The 21,995-nt window shown below is 54.7% G+C and overlaps 2 protein-coding genes across 5 annotated transcripts in view; both read left to right on the forward strand.

Moving 5' to 3' along the window:
* Positions 1-109: 109 nt before the first annotated feature.
* Positions 110-8,284, forward strand: Tsen54 (tRNA splicing endonuclease subunit 54). Its single transcript, XM_005069915.4, has 11 exons — positions 110-217; positions 315-479; positions 571-634; positions 730-813; positions 1,077-1,175; positions 3,660-3,712; positions 5,371-5,469; positions 5,658-6,283; positions 6,917-6,977; positions 7,237-7,353; positions 7,829-8,284. Exons 1-11 carry the CDS (start codon positions 162-164, stop codon positions 7,977-7,979), a joined length of 1,575 nt encoding a protein of 524 aa, XP_005069972.1. The 5' UTR covers positions 110-161; the 3' UTR covers positions 7,980-8,284.
* Positions 8,285-9,065: 781 nt separating this feature from the next.
* Positions 9,066-21,995, forward strand: part of Llgl2 (LLGL scribble cell polarity complex component 2) — a 38,459-nt gene continuing 25,529 nt past the window's right edge. For all 4 annotated transcript variants that reach the window (XR_005878517.1, XR_005878516.1, XM_013113385.3 and 1 more), the window contains exons 1-2: positions 9,066-9,203; positions 21,338-21,435. Coding sequence is in view for 2 of the 4 variants with exons in the window: in XM_013113385.3 (XP_012968839.1) it covers positions 21,361-21,435 (75 nt within the window). In the remaining 2 variants the exon portion in view is untranslated. The remainder of the gene's footprint in view (positions 9,204-21,337; positions 21,436-21,995) is intronic.

Raw genomic sequence — 21,995 nt, forward strand, 5'->3', positions numbered from 1 at the left:
GACAACGGGGCAGGTAGGAAGGCGCGAAGCCAGGGGGCGGATTTGCGATCGGGAGCAGCGCGCAGGTCGCGTCCTTCCTTCGGGCGCTAGGACCGCGCGCGGAGTTCCGGGAGAGTGGGCGGGGCTTGGGCGGTGCGCGCGCAGCCGCAGACGGCGGCCCGATGGAGCCCGACTCCGAACCCGCGTCGGTGGAGGTTCCCGCGGGGCGTGTGCTGAGGTGCTGCCCGGGCCCCGGGGGTGGCGTGGGGCTGGCGTGGGATCGGGGCCGAGCGGAGCGGCCGTGGTGCTGACCGCGCGCCCCCCGCTCTCCCCAGCGCCTCGGAGCTCCGCGCCGCGCGCTCGCGGTCCCAGAAGCTGCCTCAGCGGTCGCATGGCCCCAAGGACTTCCTCCCCGACGGCTCCGAGGCCCAGGCCGAGCGGCTGCGCCTGTGTCGCCAGGAGCTGTGGCAGCTGCTGGCGGAGGAGCGCGTGGAGCGCCTGTGAGAGGGGCCGGGCCGGGGGCCGGGTGGGCGGAGGCCGGGGACTGCCCGTGCAGACCGAGACCTCCCTCCCATCCCCACTCCTCCCCAGGGGCAGCTTGGTGGCCGCGGAGTGGAGACCCGAAGAGGGCTTTGTGGAGCTGAAGTCCCCGGCGGTGAGCGGCCCGAGCATCTCCGCGGCTGGGGGGACCCCCTCCCCTTCCTCTGTCCCCTCGGCTTGCCCTGTGACACTTGCTCTGCCGCCCCACAGGGCAAGTTCTGGCAGACCATGGGCTACTCAGAGCAAGGGCGGCAGCGGCTTCACCCCGAAGAGGCCTTGTATCTGCTGGAGTGTGTGAGTGGGGTTCTGGGGCCGTGGAGACGGGGTTTAAGACAGAGGCGTGGGGAGGATCCGTTTTGGTGGGCCAGAAGGAAGTCAGAATCAAGTTTCCAGTGAACTTAACAGGCGGACTTGGAGAACGGAAAGGAATGCCACACCGGCAGCAGGGGTCCTAATCCTCTTTCCTTGATGCCACGAGTGTGGGGAGGGAGAGGGTCAGAGCCAAGGCTTGGGCGCAGATGGAAGGATGCACAGCTAAGCTCTTGGTATATCTCCAGGGCTCTATTCAGCTCTTCTACCAAGACCTACCACTGTCTATCCAAGAGGCCTACCAACTGCTGCTGACTGAGGACACCTTGAGTTTCCTACAGTATCAGGTATCAGTCCCTGTCCCTGTTCCCCCAGCCTCCTGTTTGTCAAGCCAATGAGTAGTGACAGGTTCCTGTGAGGTTGCAAGCACAGTCTCCTGCTACGGCTGTGGGATAGTTTGGAGCCTGTGCTGATAGAGCTTATAACCAGGGGAGGCAACTGGATAACAAACATTTGATAGTAGCCAGGTGTGGTGTCTCACGCCGTTAATCCCACACTTGGGAGGCAGAAGCAGGCGGATCTCTGTGAGTTCCAGGCCAGTCTGGTCTACAAGAGCGAGTTCCAGGACAGCCACAGAGAAACCCTGTCTTGAAAAACCAAAACAAGAACAAAAACATTGATTTTTTTTTTTCCGAGACAGGGTTTCTCTGTGGCTTTGGAGGCTGTCCTGGAATTCGCTTGGTAGTCCAGGCTGGTCTCAAACTCACAGAGATCCGCCTGCCTCTGCCTCCCGAGTGCTGGGATTAAAGGTGTGCACCACCAACGCCCGGCTAAAAACATTGATTTTTATAGAGCATTAAGTGCTAGGTAGAAGAAAAAATTAGGAAAGAAAAATCTATCCTGGAATATCCTTCAGGTGAGAGAAGGCAGAGGCAGGGGGGGGGGGGAAGCTGTCTCAGGGACGTGAAGATGGTAGACAAACACATACACAGAAGGACATCCCCCACCAGGGATCTTTCTGGAGAAAGACCGGATGGGTTGTTACCAGTGGGCTGGATGTCTGAGAGAATCAAGGCTTATGCCAGCATGACCAACATGGTGTCATCTAGCTGGGAAGGCAGGAAGGCACTCACTCACTTTGGAAGAATGGGACTAGTCAAAGATGCTCTGTTCACACAAAGTCACATCGAGGTGCTGCTTGGACATCCACCAGGATTGCAGGCACACAGTGAATATGCAGGCTGAGATGAAAGCTTAAAGTGTCATCTTGGATGTTCGTGAACCTGCATGATGTATGTGTAAGCCATTGCTCTGAGGGTGTGCCCTGAGCAGGGGCTGTGACCTGGAGCTCACAGATATGGGGAGGTCAGTGACGAGATGGGACCCACCCTCCGTCAGGGAGACGGAGGAGAAAAATGGCAAGCGATGCAAAGAATCCAGAACCCTTCGGTCCTTTCTTTCTTTTTCTTTTTTCTTTTTTGGTTTTTATGAGACAGGATTTCTCTGTATTGTTCTGGAGGCTGTTGGTCCAGCCTGGCCTCGAACTCACAGAGATCCGACTGTCTCTGCCTCCCGAGTGCTAGGATTAAAGGCGTGCGCCACCACCACCCGGCTTCAGTCCTTTCTTTTTAAACAGTGTATTACTGTGTAGATTGGCTGTTTAGGAACTCTGTAGAGCAGGCTGGCCTTGAACTCACAGAGATCTGCCTGCCTCTGCAGGTTAAAGGTATGCATGCACTCATTTAAGGAGAAAACTATCGGTTGTGTTGAATGCTGGGAAGAGACTGAGTGAGATAGGGGGCCCTTCTGGGTTCCTTCCTCTGATACAGAGGCAGGGACACAAGGAGGAACGTGTGACTACTTACCGGAGACTATTCCTATCAAGTCTGTGGAGGTTTAGGGGTAGGCGGGTGATGTCTATCACTATTTTGCTTAGATTTTAATGTCAGCATATTCTGTGATATAGTTCTTTCCCAGGAGGCCCATCGGTGTATTTTTTTATATTTGTATTGTCAATAAATTATTAGATGTCACTTGTGCCCAGAAGAAGAGATAGACTTCAAAGAGTGGCACCTCCTTGGGAAATGGTGTTTGCTTATTTATTTTTAGTGCTACTGGGGCTTGAAGCCAGCAGCCCATGCGTGCTCGCAAAACCGTCTTGCACTGAGCTGTAGCCCCTGCCCTCTGTTTATTTTCTGAGACAGGGACTTTTGAAATTGCAGTCTGACCTTGAACTCACTCTGTACCCCAGGCTGGCCATGAATTTGTTATCCTCTACTTCAGCCTCCCTAGTAGCTAGGATTACAAACTTGAACCGGTTGGCCTGGTGAGGATAATATTTATTTATAATGGAATGTGGTCCAAGCAGTCCCAAGGTTTGGCACCTAGAACTAATTAGGATAGAAAATTTCGGGAGGTATAGGAAATGACTTGTGTTTAGAAAAACAACTAAGTTACTTCGAGAATGATTATCCAAGACAGGTGTTGGTGGTGCACGCCTTTGATCCCAGCACTTGGGAGGCAGAGGCAGGGGGATCTCTGTGAGTTCAAAGCCAGCCTGGTCTACAAAGCAAGTTCCAGGACAGCCAGGGCTATCTAGAGAAACCTTGTGTGTGTGTGTGGGGGGACACAATGGGATGACAACGGAACCAATGTGTCCATGGACGTCTAAACCAGGTGTTGTAATTCTAGCACTTAGAGGTAGAGGGAGTAGTTTGAGGCCAGCCTGGTCTGCATAGTTCCAGGATAGCTAGGGCTGTGTAACAAGAGCTTTTCAAAACAAACACGCCAACAGAAAGAGCATCTAAGATTCCCTTCTTTGTTCTCTTGAGGTCTTCAGCCACCTGAAGAGACTAGGCTACGTGGTTCGTCGGTTCCAGCTAAGGTAAGTCCTTCCTTTGATTCCCGTTCACTGCCGTCCTGGGACCTGGCTGACTAAGTTCTTGTGTGAAAAGTGGCCTCCCTTTACCTGGGACCTTTGGCTTCAGTGTGGCTTCTTGGGTCCGAGCTAGAGGTGTTCAAACAGAGAGGCATGCAGGGATGAATTCCATCACTGCACTTCTCCTGGGTTCTCAAACTGGGCCCCAGCTCAGGTAATGACCAAGTCCCTGCAGCTCATTGTAGGCATCGAAACATAGAGCTGCAGTGGCCAGCGCCAAGAGTGGAGGTGTGCATTAGCCAGTGCCAAGAGTGGAGGTGTGCAGGCCAGTGTGTGAGGCGCGTGCGTGCGTGAATGAGGGGCTGGTGAGGGACTTACAATTGAAGTGGGGTTCACATTGCCTATGCCGGGCCAGGTCTCCCTTCATTACCTAGAGGTCCAGCTTTGCCGAATGCCACAGCCACTTTCAGACTTACGGTAGAAACTGTGGTAGCCTCTGCAGTGACACAGTCTGTCTCCAGAACTCTAAACGAGTTTCCCAGAGTGGGACGTATCCTAGGAAGACCGGCATGGCTGTGGGCAGGCGTCTCTCCTGAGAATGTTCTGTCACTCTGAACGCAGTATTACTGAGCACCTTCTCATGCCAGGCCCTGAACTCGTGGCTGAGAAAGAGAACAGTCACAGAACACCATCACTTTGCAAGATTGGTACTTGAAAGGCTTCAGGGCTCAGCAGTGGAGACCTACCCACACGGACTGGTTTCTCTTCTAAAGAAGTGCCATCACATAGGACTTGTGTAGTAAAAACATGTCCTAGTCTGTAATGATAGGACTTCCAAGTTTCATTTCATAATTTTAATTGGTTTAGATTTAATGTGAATAGACACTTGTAGCTCCTCACTGTACGTCACCTGAACCGTGCAAGCATTGGGAACTATAAAAACTCATAGTGGCGGTATGGGGGAGACTCACTGTAAGTACAAGGACCTGAGTTCAGTCCCTCAGAACCCAAAGGCCACGTGCTTGTCTTTGTAATCCCAGCACTGGGGAGGCAGAGGCAGGCGGATCCCTGGGGCTTGGTAACCAGCCTGGCCTAATCAGTGAGCTTCAAGCCCACCTAAAAAAAAACCCCACCTCCAAAAAAAACCAAGATAGACAGCTTCCCTGGCTGTCCTGGAACTCGATATTGTAGACCAGACTGGCCTCAAAATCAGAGACCTACCTGCCTCTGCCTCCTGAGTGGTGGGATTAGAGGCTTGCACTATCACTGTCTGGCTCAAGGTGTTTGCTTTCATCTGTTTTTTTCTGTATTTTCCAAGTTTTCTATTGCCTCTTAGTTTTTCTCCCCAGTGATTGACAATTGACTTGTTTTCTGTGGTACTGGGGATGGAAGCCAGGGCCACACACCTCCATACTCCTAGCCTGATTAGCCATGGATTGCCAGCTCTTTAGGAGCATCTGGTCAGAGGTGTTATGGGTGACACTCAGGGGACCTGGGCAAATGGGTGACTAGGCCCTTGTGGCTGTTCCCAGGTTCCCTTCCTTTGGGTGTGGCTCTGCCTCTGGCCTCTGACTCGTCCTCTGGGCCACTCCCTCCCAAATCCCTCCGGCAGCACCAGTCTGAGGAGGCAGATCTGTTGCCTGCCCGCTGTTCTCGCCCCACAGCTCTGTCGTGTCACCGTACGAGAGGCAGCTTAACTTGGATGGCTATGCCCAGTGCCTGGAGGATGGGACTGCCAAGAGGAAGAGGAGTTCCAGCTGTCGGTAATTTCCCCTGATGCTGCCCCCCCTCCCAGGAGTGCCATGACCTCAGGGCTTAAGAAGGGGGGCCTGGAATGTTCTCACACAGGCTTGGGGGACAGCAGGGGCCCACCTCAATTCCAGTGGAACATACATGTCCTGGTGACAGTGACAAGGGACAAACATGTTGCTTTCCCTCCCGTGTCTCTAAGGTCTGTTAACAAGAAGGCTAAGGCCCTGCAGAGCTCCCTGCCACCCATGAGCCTGGCAGCCTCCAGCCCACCTGCCTGTGACCAGGGTAGCCAGAACCCAGAGAAGCCCCAGGAGTCAAGCCCCGGGAAGGGCTCAGGACTCTGCTTTCAGATTCAGGGGTCTTCAGAGCCTTGTCCTGCTCTGTCCAGGGAGGATGTGGGGTGTGGCCAAGAGAACGATGCAGTCCAGAATGGAGCCAAGGGGGCTCCTAAGCCTCGCTGGGACTTTGAGCAGATCTCCTTCCCCAACATGGCTTCAGATAGCCGCCACACTCTCCTGCCTGCCCCAGCCCCAGAGCTGCTCCCGGCCAATGTCATTGGGCGAGGGACAGATGCAGAGTCCTGGTGCCAAAAGCTGAACCAGCGGAAGGAGAAGCTCTCCCGGAGAGACCGGGACCAGCAAGCAGCGGCCCAGCAGTTCCGAGAGGATGTGAACGCAGATCCCGAGGTGCAGGGCTGCTCCAGCTGGCAGGAGTACAAGGAGCTGCTGCAGCGTCGACAGATACTGAAGAGCCAGCCCCGCCCTCCGCACCTGTGGGGCCAGTCTGTTACCCCCTTGCTCAACCCTGACAAAGCAGATTCCCCAGGTATCTGTCCCCTCCCCCTGCCGTGCCACAGGCCACTGGGATCCTAAGGCTTGAAAAGGGATGTTTTGACCAGGGTTGGCTGAGGCCTAGGGTGTGACAGGAGACTGCAGTGGAGCGAGCCCTACACAGACTCTTCTGTAGGTGGCGACAGCAGCCCCCGAAGAGCCCACAGGGGAGGCCTTCTGATGGGCTGTTGCCCAGTGACACGTGTGGGGATGGAAACTGCCTGCATCCTTCTTAAGATCATACCCAACAATGCTGGATGGCTTTGCCAGCGGCAAGTTATGGGGTCTCCTTCACAGCCTGCTAGCAGGAACGTGGTGGCACCACAGTTTTTAGCCAAGGAAGAGGAAAGGTCAGTGTTTAGACACCAGGAACTAAGCTTGTGGCCTGAGCTAAGTGTAGTACCAGGTTGAGAACTCTCTAAAGGCATCATGGGAACATGGCAGATTGGTGGGTTAGTAGAGCAGGGTTACCAGATAAGTGTGTTCTAAATGCTGCTACTGTGTGGAACACAGCCAAACACCTGGTAAACCTGGTGGCCCTAGCCTGATGAGCAGATTCGGCAGTGTCGCAGGAGTGTGTAGGACTTTGGCTCCCCTCCCCCACGTCTTGTTTTCACTGCCCTTGTAGCCACAGTCCTTCAACGTGTCTCCGTGCTGCAGACAACACACCTGGCCGATGGAGGTTATGGGTGAGTCTCAGCTGTGCTCACTGTGTCTGTGACACTGGCTGCCAGGTGGAGTGACAGCTGGGGTCTCATGCCTGGAGTTGGGTGTGAGTCAGACATACTTAGCTTCCAGTGGCGGCTGCGGTCAGTTTGTCTAGGGGAAGGGTGGGTATATATATCCCTGGTGAAGCTGCATTGTAGAGCTGGTTGTAGGGAAGGGTTGGGTGTAGAGGGAGGTGGGGGAAGACCGTCTTTGTCATAACATTTCTTATTTGGTCCTCAGGCTGCTGGAGAAGTCAAGAGGCTTGGAGATCAGCTTCGATGTTTACCAGGCTGACGCTGTGGCTACGTTCCGAAAAAACAACCCTGGCAAACCCTATGTCCGAATGTGCATCAGTGGGTACGAGATGATCTAGCAGTGCCCCCTGGCTGCTGCCAGCCCATCCCTTGATCCCTGCCACCAGTTTGCCAGTCCCTGAGAAGAATCTGAGGTCCCGAAGGATTAAGTGCCACCTATCTAAGGCCATATGGCCAGTTGGTGCCATAGGAACCCAAGCTTCCAAGTCCTTGGCTGCTTGTCACTGGCGTTTGGGGTGGTCTCTCCTCTCCCACTGTAGTCCTGGGTTCACTCAGCGGGAGGGAACTGCTGTGAGAGGGTTTACTGGCTAAGAGTGGTGAGAGCCCATACATGCTGTCCCTCTACTCAGACTCTCCTGAAGAGCCAGCCCATCAAGCATGGAGTTTGTATTCGGTAGAGCCCAGGGGCCAGTAATCTTGTATCCCTAGCTTTTGTTTTACAGCCTTACTGTTGTGGAAGCCTCAGGGGGCCATGGGTGGGCTGTGACTGGGTCTCAGTTTAATCTCTGTTCCTACAGATTTGACGAGCCTGTCCCAGACCTCTGCAGCCTCAAGCGGTTGACCTACCAGAGTGGGGATGTGCCCCTGATCTTTGCCCTGGTGGATCATGGTGACATCTCCTTCTATAGCTTCAGAGACTTCACACTGCCCAGGGATCTGGAGCACTGAATATACAGCTCTGGGGATCGGCTTTTTCTGGGGGGCTTGGACTGCTCTCAGGGACCGTGTTGGCTGACTCCTGAACAGGACTCACCTGGAACTGCCTAGGCCTGTGTGGTCTACAGCCCTGGGTGCCTGCTGTTTGTGGGGGAGCGAAGCCTTGCCTCATGCCCTCTTGCCTGGCAGACCCCCTTGAAACTCAGGACTTGATTTCAGAGGCCCAGGAAACGGGCAAGAGAGGACTCTGTGCCTTTAAATGGGGGTGCCTACTTCGTGCCATAAAGCCAAAGCCATTAAAAGAGATATTTTCCGCTGTGGTTGGATATGCTTACTGGACTAACCCTTCCCCTCATTCCTGATTTGTCCACTCTGGGGTAGGAGAGCGCCCGAGGGAGAGCATGGCCATGACTTCGAACACCGAGGTGATGAGCTGAAGGATGCTGGAGGATGTCCTGTTGGTCCTAACTCGAGTACAGCTGGGTGGTGGTTGAGAGGCCCATGTCGGTTTGGATTGGACCCCAGCCACTCAGAGTTTCCTTTCCATGTTACTCCAAACCTCTCTCTAAAAACTAGCCTAGCTGTGGTGGCCACCCCTGCGGATCTCAGGCACCCGTCCGCCTCTCAGAAGACGGAAGTGGGGGCTCCCAGCCGTGGTTAGCGTCTTGCCACCAAGCCTTCCTTCCCATGGCACCTACTCTTGGGTCTGAAACCTGCACCTGCCAGTCAGTCTAGCTAGAAGAAACGCTCTTGAGAATCCCGCCTAGCTGCACAACTGCGGGAGGAACCTTTCCATCCTAGAAAGTACCCAGGAACTACTTCCTCTTCCAAGAGGTGGTGGGACACTGGCGGCAGCGTGCAGTCCTGTGACCAGGTGCGCGCAGGTGAGGGAGGGGTCGGGCCGACGGCACTAGGTGCGTCTCCTCGCTGTTGCCCCGCCCCGCGTTCCTGGGGCCGCGATTGGCCGGAGCACGGCCCCCGCCCTCGAGGGCTCCCAGCCTGCGCCCCCGCCCCGTCGGCTCAGCTTAGGGGGCGGGGCCGGGGCGGGGCGCTGGCTCAGCAGGCTCGCCCTATATGTAAATCGTGGCGGCTCCGCCCCCCGCTCGCCGCGCCGGAGGTGAGCAGGAAGGAGAAGGACGCCCTGCAGCCCGTGGGCCGGCGCCGGGAACCGGAGCGGCGGGTGACGGGTGCCGGGGAAGGCTGAGGCCTCGGGCAGGGCCCGGCCCGCGATTGCAGGTGAGCCTACCTGGCTTTACACGGTCCTCGGGGGCGCGGACCATTAGGCGCGGCGCGCGAGGATCCGAGTCCCCTGGGCTTCCCCGGGCGGGTCGGAGAAGGCAGCGCCCAGGTCTGCTCTGCTCGCCCGGATCTCCGACGTTGGCTCGTCCCGGAGAAAGACACCTGTAGAAAGTGGCTCTGAGAACTTGTCTTTTCCTGTTTCGCCACACGGATTACCAAACTTGGAACTCGGGTTTGCACAATCGTGTTGGCTTTCGGGAGCTGGGAACAGGTGTCTGGCCTGGCTGGGCGCGGGGGACGCAGTGCGCGGAGACCCAGTCCCGGACCCTCGTGCGAGACCCCTGGACACAGAGCCGGGCGACACGGCCTCCCGTGACCCGGCGTCCGCCAGCGGCTTCTGGAGCGTGTTACCTTGGTGGCTTAGCCCTTACCTCTGCCATCTGGGCGCTCTCCCTGCCCGCCCTTTGTGCCTCCTAATCCTCCGACGCAGGAAGTCCGCGGGTGGGACCTGGTTCTCTCCTAGAAGGGGTGGGGGGGAGCTTTCTACAGCTCTGGACACCTTTAGGCGACGGTGTTGACCAGTCTGTTTTACACTGATGGGTGGGGGTTTCACTGTGGGATCTGGCAAGGAGTGGAAAATTCTTGCCAAAGAAAGTGTGCTGTGCTTTTTTCTCCTTTCGGACAGTTGATGGACACCTTGGGCCTTAGCTGCGGGAAGTGGCCATAACTGGGGTAACCTCGAAGTAGCTCTTAGAGGGTTTTCACCTGCAACAGGTGAGCTTCCGGTGTGGAGGGCGGGGCTTAGATAATGCGTCCCTTCCCTTGGGGACCCTAATGTCGATGCAGGTTCTAGAGACTCTTGAGTTTGAGGCCGTTCTGAGCCGGGAGAGAATGGGTGTGTCAGAGTAACAAGGAAATGTTTGTGGGAAGAACCGAGCTGCACTGCACGGCCGAAAAACTGTGGCCTGCCCAGGAGAAAACAGAGTTAGAGTGGGTTTGGAAGAAGATCCCCTGGGTGTGTGTTAGCTAGTGCACAAGAAGGCAGGAGGAGGACGGAGGAAGAGATGTTTCTGCCATAGGAGTCCGGTCGTTTTAAGTCATCAGCACACAGGACATTTGACAAGCTCTTTCTGTTCTCTCATGGGCTCTGGTCAGTTCCCTGGAGAGAAGTTCCAGGTCCTAAGGACATTCTGCTGCTCTGCTCTTCCTTGAGGCAGTGATGGCTCGTCTTTACTTACAGGCTGGGATGATGTTAATTATATCGATACATTTAGTCTCAAGCCGGGCATGGTGGCCCACGCCTTTGATCCCAGCACTTGGTAGGCAGAGGCAGGCGGATCTCTGAGTTTGAGGCCAGCCTGAACTACAAAGTGAGTAATGACAGCCAGGGCTACACGGAGAAACCATCTTGAAAAGCAAAGCAAACAAATGTAGTCTCTTTTACTACATTTAAAATTTTATTTTGTGTGTGTGCGTGTGTGTATATGTTTGGGCATGCACATGGTATGTGTGTGTGTGTGGTGGGCCAATGGACACTTAGTTCTCTCCTTCCACCATGCAGGCCCCGAGGATTGAACTTAGGTAATCAGGCTTGGTGCCAGGTGCTTTTACCTGCTGAGTTATCTTGTTGGCCATAAAATAATATTCCATAAACAACGGTATCAAAAAGAAAAGAAAAAAAAAAAAAGAGGCAGGCGGATCTCTGTGAGTTCGAGGCCAGCCTGGTCTACGGAGCTAGTTCCAGGACAGCCTCCAAAGCAATACAGAGAAACCCTGTCTCGAAAACCAAAGAAAAAGAAAAAAAAAAAGAAGGCTCATATGATCCTCTTCCGTTTGAAAAACTGACAAGGAGCGAGTGTGTTGGCTCACACCTGTCATCCCAGCACTTCTGAGCCTGAGGCAGGAGGATTGCTACAAACAGGAGGCCAAACGGGGCTACAAGACAAGCCTCCTGATTTGGTTTTTGTTTTTCTCGAGACAGGGTTTTTTTTCTCTGTATTGTTTTGGAGGCTGTCCTGGAACTCACTCTGTAGACCAGGCTGGCCTCGAACTCACAGAGATCCGCCTGCCTCTGCCTCCTGGGTGCTGGGATTAAAGACATGTGCCACCACAGCCCAGCTTGATTTTACTTTTAATTTATGCATATTTGTGAATGTCTGAGTGAGTGTGTGCCACATGTATTCGATACCAGAAGACATCAGAACTACAGGTAGTTTGTGAGCTGGCCAGTGTGGGTGCTGGGAATGGAACTTGAGTCCTCTGGAAAATGCTCTTAACTGCTGAGTCATCTCTCCAGCCCCACCACCCTTTTTCAAAAAACAAGATGGTATGGAAATCTATAGCCGTAAAAATGCTTACGTGTGTCTAGGAAATGGGAAGCCAGGCAGAAAAAAGAGTCTCCCTTTTGCCTCCAGTCCTTTTCCCCACATAGTAGCCTCATTCCCCAACATAAAATGACTGTGACTCCTCTTACAGTCTTGCTGAATAGCCTTGGGCCTGTCACTTAGCCACACTGAGCTTCCCAGAGGTTGCTGAGAACATGTAAACATGAGCTCAGATGACCTAGTACATAGCAGGCATCCCCCGCCCCAGAATCTGTTAACTTTCCTAGGAGGATTAAAAAAAGAAGAACTTCAGTTGGCCCCATGTAGGCCTTTAGGAGGACACCTGACCCGCTGAGGGAATTTGTAAAATCAGTGGAGGGGTCATGATTTTGTGATGTTTTGAAATCCCTGAAGCCAAAGGTCAGTGTTTTATCATAAGGAGCAGAGTCAGAGAGGACGGGGTACTGGCCTCTCCTAGCCTGACGCCCTCTTTCCCTGGTCCTTAAAAAGTCCCTTACTCTTTGGGAAAGTCAGGGTGGAGGGCTGATGGACAGACTCTGTCTGTCTGTCTGTCTGTCTGTCTGTGGATCTCTGTCTGTCTTCTGAGTGTAGAACCTGATCTGTTTCTGCTCTCCACCCAGGCGTACCCTATCGACTCTATACCCTTTGGTGAGGGGTGGGGCAGGGGAGTGAGAGCATTCCTGTGCAGCTCTGCCTTTCTTCAAGCAAGCCCCCCTCAAGACACTGCAGGGAAGGTGTCCTTCCTGCCCTCTCTTCCCCCCTCCTGCCTGCCCCCGGTACTGGAAGGTTGGGAATCAGCCTGTGGCCCTTTGCTGTCCTTTGGAAGAACCTGAATGGGTCGGTCTAGCAGAACCTCTGTGCCCCTGTGGGGAGGCTTAGTTAGCTTTCTGGTCTTCGAAGACACCAGGAGCAGCTGTTGAGACACCTGACTTGGGTACCACGGGAGGCTGGAAAAACTGAGTCGCTCTCTCCAAGGTGGCTCCTTGGAGCAGCACTGGCAGTGAGATCCGCTCGGGCTCCGAGAGGCCCTCTTGTCTCCTAGTGACGCTGCTATCGCATCCTCCTTGGGCCTGGGCATACCAGGTCTGCTTGACAACTTTTGTTTTCCTCTCTCTGCCCAGGCACAGTTTAGGCAGGGATCAGAGCAGGAGATAGGTGTTGCCCATCAGTGCCCTCCCCAGCCTTGGCTCCCTAGAGATCCTGGGGAACCCCCCCCCCAGCTGTGCCCAGCGCCCTCTGTGATGGCTTTCTGTCTGCCCTGCCTCAGAGAAACTGGCCCTTTGAAGAGTCTCTTGCCCTTCCCAGGAACCACGATGAATTCTTGAGCTAGGAGAGGCTCCTTTGGGCGTGGGGACAGGGAAGCCAAGAGGTACCTGACTCTACCCTTTAGGAATTCATCAAGAGACCAGAGCACTCTCTTGAAGGACTTCACTTGGTGCTCCTGGGAAAAATAGTAATATTATTTTATAATATTATTCTGGGATATTCCTTGTAGAGGAGTTGGGTTTCCTGAAGCCACTATTTGTGGCGGGGCCTACAAAGGTAATCTTAGAGGATGCCACCTATGACACCCATATGGCCTTTGCCTGGGTCTTGAGGGCAGGATAGGAAAGTTCTCTAAGGACCCTATAGACTCCCCCTCAGCAGTCCTTGTTTTGTTTTGTTTTTTCCAAACTAGGGTTTCTCTGAGTAACCTGGCTGTCCTGGAGCTTGCTCTATAGACCAGGCTGACCTTGAGCTCACAGAGATCCGCCTGCCTCTGCCTCCTGAGTGCTGGGATTAAAGGTGGGCGCCACCAACACCCAGCCACCTCAGCATTCCTGAGGTTGATGACTAGAGAAGACCATGCCTAGGTAATCTCTGGACTGACGGTTTAATCATTGATTTAACAATAAGTTCTCATTGTGTCTTGGTCCTGGGCACTGGATATACACCTTAAAGCAGAGGTCTCTGTCGTGGAATTTCCTTTCTTTCTAAAGGGTAGGAGATCCTGACTGACAGAACATAAACATAGCATTAGGAGGTGATATGCGCTGTAAAATAGGAAAAACCAAAGGAGGGGTTGGGATGTCTCTTGGTGGGTAGAGTTGTACGCAGCTTTACAAGGTTAGGCCTTGACAAGAGAGGGATACTTGAGTTAAAGACTTGTGGAGACATGGGAGTTCTGAAAATAAATTTTGAGTGCCTCAGAAGCCGTGTGACCCTGGGGATATACCTGTGGGTGAAACTGGCTTTGTACGCTCTCCCTGTAACTGCTGGGAACAGCTGTTTACATGTAACGGCTGATAGAACGAGGCTGGGCTGGGCCTGGGTAGCCCAGTCACACTGTTTGCCTCCCAGAGTGCTTTTGTTTCTCTGTGCACTTGACTGCACTTCTGGGGAGTCAGATGTGGGGATGGGGGAAATTTTTTGTGTTTAGGCTTCCTGTGTTTTCAGGGACCTCCTTCATGGACTGAACACTCATAGGAACCCGGGTTCCTCTGTAAGGGTTGTGCAACCAGGTCGTGGCTCCGTAGGATGAATGTCAGTAGGATCGGAGGCCTAGCCCAAGCCAGCCTTGTAGCTAGTCCCGTGTCCTGGGAAAGCCACTGAAGGTGATCAGAGGGTTCTGGAGTCCGGCGGACTGGGACTGGGACCATTTACACTGGAAACGACCCTGAATCAACTGCTGTGGCATTAATTGTAGGAGCGAAATGAAATAACGCAAGGGAGCAACTTAGGAACATCTAGCCTTTGCTGGCGCTCTCCCTGTTATGAACTGACAGCAGCCTACTCCCTCTGTCCCGTGAGCTCCTCCCCTGTCTACATGGAAAATTATCCTTTAGTCAGAGTTTGCTGATCAGCCTTCATGAGATCGCGGCGTTTCCCAAGCAACACCAGCGCTTGCAGAGTAACCCACGATGGGCATCTGAGTTGGCACAGACAGGGGCAGCTGCCACCGTGCCGTAGAGCCCTGCCCTGCACTGTATCAGTGGGAGGTGTAGGGGCGTCTCACATCCGCCAAGCAGGAGGCGAAAGCCACACACACTGGCCTCACACAGGATGTTGGGGAAGGGAGGGGGGCCAGGCCCTTGATCAGTGACATATTGTGAGACGCTCAAGACAGGTGAAGGGAGCTTGGATTCCACAGTGTACTGGGTATGGCTGAAGAGCGGGAGGCTGACAACTCCTGTCCCTTAGGCCAGCCCAGCAGGACGCATCAGTGTGAGTGCTACCCCAGCAGATCAGTTAACCTCCCTGGCTATTTAAGGACTTCCTAGAGGACTGGCCCATCCACACCTCCAGGACAGATGGGCGCAGCTTGACCACACCTTGTTTGCATGGTGACACATTAGCCCAGGCACCCCTCAGAGCTGTCTGACCTGGAGATCCCCACATCCTACCCAGGCATGGTCAGACCCGCCACCTGAGACACGGCCTCCCCCTGCAGTGTCTCTTCCCTCCTTCACTGCTCTCTGTGTTGAAGTCTTAGATGGAAGGGCAGAAAGGCCAGAGTGCAGTCCTGTGGGGTGGGGCAGGGTGGCAGAAAATGGGAGAGGAAGACACGGTGTGAGTTTCCTAGTCTTTCTTTTCTTTTCTTTTCTTTTTTTTTTTTTTTTTTTTTTGGTTTATTTTCCAGACAGGGTTTCTCTGTATTGTTTTGGAGCCTGTCCTGGAACTCTCTCGGTAGACCAGGCTTGGTCTTGAACTCACAGAGATCCGCCTGCCTCTGCCTCCCGAGTGCCACCACCGCCCGGCTCCTAGTCTTTCTTCAAGACATCTTTTTCCATGCAGGTGTCAAGAGGTGCATTAGACCTAGCTGGGGCCCAGGAACGTTCTGCTGACAGGGGACTAATGGTGGCAAGGAAAGGAAATGACCAAGTCACTGCCGGCGGTCACTGTCAGGCTAGTTCCGCACACAAGGAAGAGACTCGCGTGGTCTGCATGCTCAAATGTTCACCCTAGAGTCCTGAGCGCCTGCCCCTGTAGGGTGCAAACAGGGGGATGGCTCAGAGGCTGGTCTGATTCTAGAGAGGGTGTGTCCAGTGGAAATGGAGACTGGGTCATCTTTAGAGGGGATGGAGGAGCTGTTTTCCTACAGAAGCCACATGACTGCCTCAGTTCCCTTGCGTCTGTCTTGGGGGTCTGAGGGCTCCTTGACTGTGGGGTCTCCTGAACTCTCCTCTGCTGGCTCCTCATAGCACCAGGTTTCTCCCAGCCCACTGCTGAGCAGGCTTAGCTTTTTTTTTTTTTTTTTTTTTTTGGTTTTACGAGACAGGGTTTCTTTGTATTGTTTTGGAGGCTGTCGGTCTAGCCCGGCCTAGAACTCACAGAGATCCAGGCGTGCGCCACCACCGCCCGGCGCAGGCTTAGCTTTTGTGTCTGTGTGGGTCTGTAAACGGGCGTCCGATTCACTGAGGTCAACATGGCTAGACTGGAATCCTGTGTCCTCAGAGCAATTCCACGAGACAGATGGACAAAGACACTTGGGGGACCCATCTCTTCCCCTTTGATCCTCCTATGTACCCTGAAGATAAACCTCTTAAATGCCATAACCTTTTCATTGTGTGTCTACATGTCTTACTATGTCCAGTAGAGTCTATCTTGCTATCTCACTCCATAGACTTGTGCTACATGGTTGACCCCCTTCACCTGTCCTTGTCACTTGTCATTTGTTTATTTGTTTGGTTGGTTTTTCAAGACAGGGTTTCTCTGTGGCTTTGGAGGCTGTCCTGGAACTAGCTCTTGTAGATCCGCCTGCCTCTGCCTCCCGAATGTTGGGATTAAAGGCGTGCGCCACCAACGCCCGGCATCACTTGTCTTTAATGTCACTTCTTGTTCTCTTGATAGCTTACTAACACTGTATTGGGTGGGTGACCCGCCCATGTGAGTCTAAATAATCATTTTTTAGGTGTATGTGCATGTTTATGCATATGAGTGGATACATGTGTACGTGCACATTTGGGGTGGGCAGGGTCACCTTCAGATGTCATTGCCCGGGTACTGTCCACCTTGTTTTTTGAGATAGGATCTCTCACTGACCTGGAACTCACCAAGTAAGTTAGACTGGCCAGTGAGCCCCAGGGACCCTCCTTTCTCTGCCTCTGTCCTGAGATTGCAAGCACACACTTCCACGCCCACCTTCTTCACCTGGGTTTTGGAGGTCAGGCTCAGGTAGGACCTCCTGCTTGCATGACCACAGTCTTATTGGCCTAGCCTGAAACATGGTCATTGTAAGCACAGCCAGCATCCCAGCTAGATCAGGCCTCGCTCAGGTGGGGGACTGCTCGTGTGAATCCTGCTGCTAAAGGGGCAGGAAGGCACTTCAGCCACACAGAGTGATGGCTCAGGAGGCAGAGCCGCCAGTAAAGGGTCAAAGAGGCTGGGCCGGTGCCATCAGTGGTGGCACACACCTTTAATCCCAGCACTCACTGGGGAGGCAGAGGCAGACAGATCTCTGTGAGTTCAAGGCCAGCCTGGTCTACAGAGCGAGTTCCAGGACATCCAGTGCTACACAGAGAAACCCTGTCTTTAAAAAAGAAAAAAAAAAGGCCAAAGAGAAGAGGGCGTGTGGTGTGGTGGGACAGATGACTTCCCGGGGCACTGCCTCTGGCTGTCCTTTTCATCTTTCCGGTGTGTCCTCTGTGCTATGTCCTCTGTGCTATGTGGCCTCCGTGATCTCAGCCTAGACTTGCCCTAGTGTTCTTGGAATGCACTCCTTGTCCTGGCCTGAGGCTTTCTGCTTCTCCACCTGCCTGACCCTTCGCCCTGCCCCTTCCTTGTGTGGCCAGTGCTTCCTTCCACGGAGGCCCTCAGGAGGGAGGGGTATTGCCTCCTCCAGACTTTGGGTCAGCCAGCAGGCAATGGACGTTGTTCCACAGTGGAAACGGACGGGGCACATTGCTAATCGGTGCAAGGATGCTGCTTCCCCAGGTTGTCAACAGGATTAGTCAGTGTCCTCCGCGGTCCAAGGTTTGAGGAGAAAATCATCGTGGCGGGAACGGCAGGGAGGGTGCAGTTTCAGCCTGAGAAGGTGAGGGGCATTTGAGCAGTGAGGGTTGTATGGAAACATCCGAGATGATGCCCCCAGTAGAATACAGTGAATGCATAGCCACTGCCTGAACACTCAGTGAGGCTTTCCCACCCCCAACCCTTGGGCTACCTGATTCCCGGTTGTTAAGAAGCAGCTTCTCCCCGCCCCCACCTCCTCCCTGCCATCACTACAGCACCCCCTCATAGCTTGTCTGCCTGGGAGCCACTGGACTTGGGGGGCTGTAGGTGTGCACCGTCTTCTTCCTTTACCTCCCCTTCCCCAGGAGTAGGCTAGGCAGGAAGGATCTGCCCCTTACCAGGCTTCACAGCCACTGCCAGACTTCCTAGGCTGCCCCAGAGAACTTGCTTATCTGGAGTAAATGGCCTGGGGTGGGTGGGGCGGGGGCTTCCTGAACTGAGTCTAGCCTGGGCTAAACCTGTCCTCCTCCTCTAAGAAGGAGTGGCATATTTTCATGTCTTGTCTTGGGCAGTTACACCGACCCCCATGCCTGTTACCCCTCCACCTTGGTCCCGGCTCCTAGGTCCCTCTTCCTCCAGGCTAGTGGGGTCCTGGAGGACGAGCATCGGGTCCCCTGCAAGGTGTGTCCCTGAGTCCCTGAGTCCTGGGCTGGTTCTTACCAGCTCTGAAAGCAGTGGCCAGGCATCCGTTTCCAAACTGCTTGGTTAGCTTCGAGTTCATGGCCTGTGGGAGTCTGCGCGTGCCCCTGCCTTTTAACTGCAGGCATATAATTAGGCATCCGTACTCCTGGAACAGCCGGCCCTTATCCATTCCTGGGTTAGTCACTCCTGGGGTCAGAGCTGAGCTCTGCTGCTTCCTCCGATGCAGCGGTGACCTTGGGTGAGTTGCTTAGTCTGTGGCCTGGCTTCCTGTCTGTCAGGTAGTTAGTTGTTCGGCTTACTGTCTCAGGTGGCTTCCGCCTGAGCTGATGTATAGCGTTAACCCTGTGGTCACAAACAACGGAGGACAGAGGTAGCCTGGGTCTGTACTCACATATTACTGGGTTATCTGGAGGAGTTCACCTCTGTGACGTGAAGTTTCTCCGGTGAGCAGAGACAACGTGAAGAAAAGTATTTAAAACTATCCACAGGTACATTCAGGGGGGTCTAGAATGGTGGCTGGTGAACAGCCAGTGCTCAGAGGGGCACTTGGGCTGGTGACCCGCACTGGCTGTTCTGCCCTCCTGACCAAGAGGGGCACCACCCCCTCCTGCCACCTTACACCTTTGGGCTCCTGTGGGGGTTCCTTAGCACAGAAGGTCCCTGTCTCTTCTTGTCCCTTCCCTTGAGTCTGCTGGTCTCTTTCCCAGGGAGTCACTCCCTGCTTCCTGTGCCTTCTGACCCAGTGACCCCGACTGGGGAGGGGAGAGACTGCACCCCAGGAGCCGGAGCTGCTGATTTACAGGCTCACACCACCCTCCCCCACGGCTGGAATGTGCAGCGAGCCAGCTCAGCTGTCTGCCGAGGCAGGGACGGCTGTAGGCTGGGGCCTGTTTCCACCCAGGAGCCCCCAGTCCTTCGACGCCGCATGCTTGTTCTGTGGCTCGTTGGGCTTCAGATGAAGTGGGCACCCAAACTTTCCCAGCCTCCTGCCACCACCCGAGCCCCCAGAGTCGGGAGCTCTGCCATGGTTTGGCGTCCCTAAAATGTGAAATCTCTAATCTCCACCCCCATCCCCCACTGCAAATAGTGGCCTTTTGGTTGTCCCCAGAGGGTGACAGTTCCCCAGAACTGGTCGCTGGTGCTTGGTTTGGGAGTGACCTGCCCTGTTGATCATTTGCAGGGGATATGGCCACTGTCTTTCAGGACCAAAGTGTGATGTGACCCCTCCCCGTGGGGCAAGCCCTAGTTACCCACCCAAACGCACACACTCTGTCCTGTCCCTTGGGGGCACTGGGGAGCTGCCTCCAGCAATTGGACCCCCACAGGGCCCTTTCATAAGGAAAGTCCTGGCCGTTTGATTGATTACAGAGCTGGTGGTCAATCAAGGGCCTGACGCTCCAGACTCTACCACTGGGCTGTCCCCTCCCTGCCCCCAGCCTTCAGGGTTCAAGCCTGGCTTAGATAGGAAACACAAACAACACCCCCCATCTGAGGCTGGGTGTACCACTGCTCCAGTGTGAGCGCTTAGCGGGCTTTGTTGGCCTGTCTCTCTCTTTGTCCCTACCCACAGTGAGCTGCTCCATAAAGGGTTTCCGCTGTGTTTGTTTTCCTTATTGACTGCCTTGGGATGGCGGAAGCCGGCTCAGTAATGGGCCTGAGCCCCTGTGTTCCTAGGCCTTAGTGTCCTTTGGTCAGCTGGAAGTCACAGTCAGCCATTCATGCCCCCTCCCCCAAGGAGACAAATGTAGTTTCCCCCTTGGGTGGGTGGTCTGGGGACCTTGATCTGACTTCTTTGTTAGGTACAGGTGTCTTCTCTTGGTTTGGGGTTCACTGCAGCCCCTCACTGGCTTCAAACCCAGTTGCCTAGGTTACACATGTGCGCCACCATGCACACCTGGAAAGGCACCTTTCTCGATACCACCCAGTCGGAGCTCGGGAGTGGGGATCCAGGAGTGGGGTGAAGCTACAACTAACCTAGGACCCCAGCAGCCTCACGGAGCCAGACCTGGGTCCCTAGCACTAGTGGCTGAACTAAATGAGAATCCTTTGATAGGCTCGCTGAGGGCCGGTCCAGCTGTGCTGACCCCACCCCCACCGGATTGTCCTTCCTGTTGAAACTGCCTCGGGTCCCTCCCTAGCTTGACTCGCTGGGGCTCTGACCAAGGAGTTCCACAGGACAGCCTTGCTTCCACCAACGACTGCTCTGGGGGAAGCTTGCAAAGTTCTGGAATTTTATGGTTTTTCAGAAAACAGGTTAACAATTAAGCTAATTAACCTTAGGGCCTGCTGGCCCTCCGTGTTCCTATAAAGCCAGGCTGAGTGCTACCCCACCTCCCCCAGCTTCTCCTGCTCCCATTAATGGTGTCTGGTGGCAATAGAGAGAGCATCAGCCAGTGGGACAGGCCCAGGCTTTCAGGGACCTGGTCTCACTGACTTCCTGGTCTGGGCCCACACAGTGGAGGGAACACAGGAAACTGTGGGTGAAGCTGGATTTGGGAAGAGCAGCTGGAGGCTGCCTGGCAGGAATGACTCTGGACCTGGGCAGCTCTGGGCCTGGGTGATCCTGGGCCTGGGCAGCTCTGGGCCTGGGTGATCCTGGGCCTGGGCAGCTCTGGGCCTGGGTGATCCTGGGCCTGGGCAGCTCTGGGCCTGGGTGATCCTGGGCCTGGGCAGCTCTGGGCCTGGGTGATCCTGGGCCTGGGTGATTCTGGGCCTGGTCAGCTATGTCCTGGGTGATCCTGGGCCTGGGCAGCTCTGGGCCTGGGTGATTCTGGGCCTGGTCAGCTATGTCCTGGGTGATCCTGGGCCTGGGCAGCTCTGGGCCTGGGTGATCCTGGGCCTGGGCAGCTCTGGGCCTGGGTGATTCTGGGCCTGGGCAGCTATGTCCTGGGTGATCCTAGGCCTGGGCTGCTGTGTCCTGGGTGATCCTGGGCCTGGGCAGCTCTGGGCCTGGGTGATCCTGGGCCTGGGTGATTCTAGGCCTGGGCTGCTGTGTCCTGGGTGATCCTGGGCCTGGGCAGCTCTGGGCCTGGGTGATCCTGGGCCTGGACAGCTGTGTCCTGGGTGATCCTAGGCCTGGGCTGCTGTGTCCTGGGTGATCCCAGGCCTGGGTGATTCTGGGCCTGGGCTCAAGGGCACCTTTGTTTTCTGCAGGTGGGGGCTGCAGACAAAACAAGATGAGACGGTTCCTGAGAACCGGACATGACCCTGCCCGGGAAAGGCTAAAGCGGGATCTGTTCCAGTTCAACAAGGTAAGGGGGGAGGGAGGGAGTCCTTGCTCTGGATTCCTCCCCAGGGACCTACACCTGACACCGCCTGAAAGGCCCCTCGACAGCTTTCCTAGGAAGAGATATATTGTTTGTTCGTTTGTTGTTTGTGAAACAGGGTCTCACTGTATAGCTCTGACTGGCCTGGAACTCACAGAGATCCTCCTGCCTCTGCCTCTGTCTCTGAGTGCTGGGATCAAAAAGGTGTGTGTCACCACACTATCTAAGAATGACATTTGGCCTGGGGCTTGGAATTCCTTGTCCCAGGTCTCTCCCTGGCTATCTGACTCTTCAAGTTACTCCAAGTCTGCCTTTCTACCTATCATGAGCATAACATGGTCAGCCCCGCCTGCTCTGTCACAGGGCTGTGAGGTAGGCTGAGGGACAGAAAAGATGTAAGCACATTGAGTCCTGTTCTAATAACATCCTTAAGATGCTAAGGCCCCTGGGGCTGAGGACCAAGCTAGGTTCTTCCCACTGATACCACCCCAGAGGAAAAAGAAGCTTTCCCTGCAGGCTGAACACAAGCTCCAGCTTGGGGATCA

This window comes from Mesocricetus auratus, unplaced genomic scaffold, assembly GCF_017639785.1.
Source record: "Mesocricetus auratus isolate SY011 unplaced genomic scaffold, BCM_Maur_2.0 Super-Scaffold_100007, whole genome shotgun sequence".
NCBI lineage: Eukaryota > Metazoa > Chordata > Mammalia > Rodentia > Cricetidae > Mesocricetus > Mesocricetus auratus.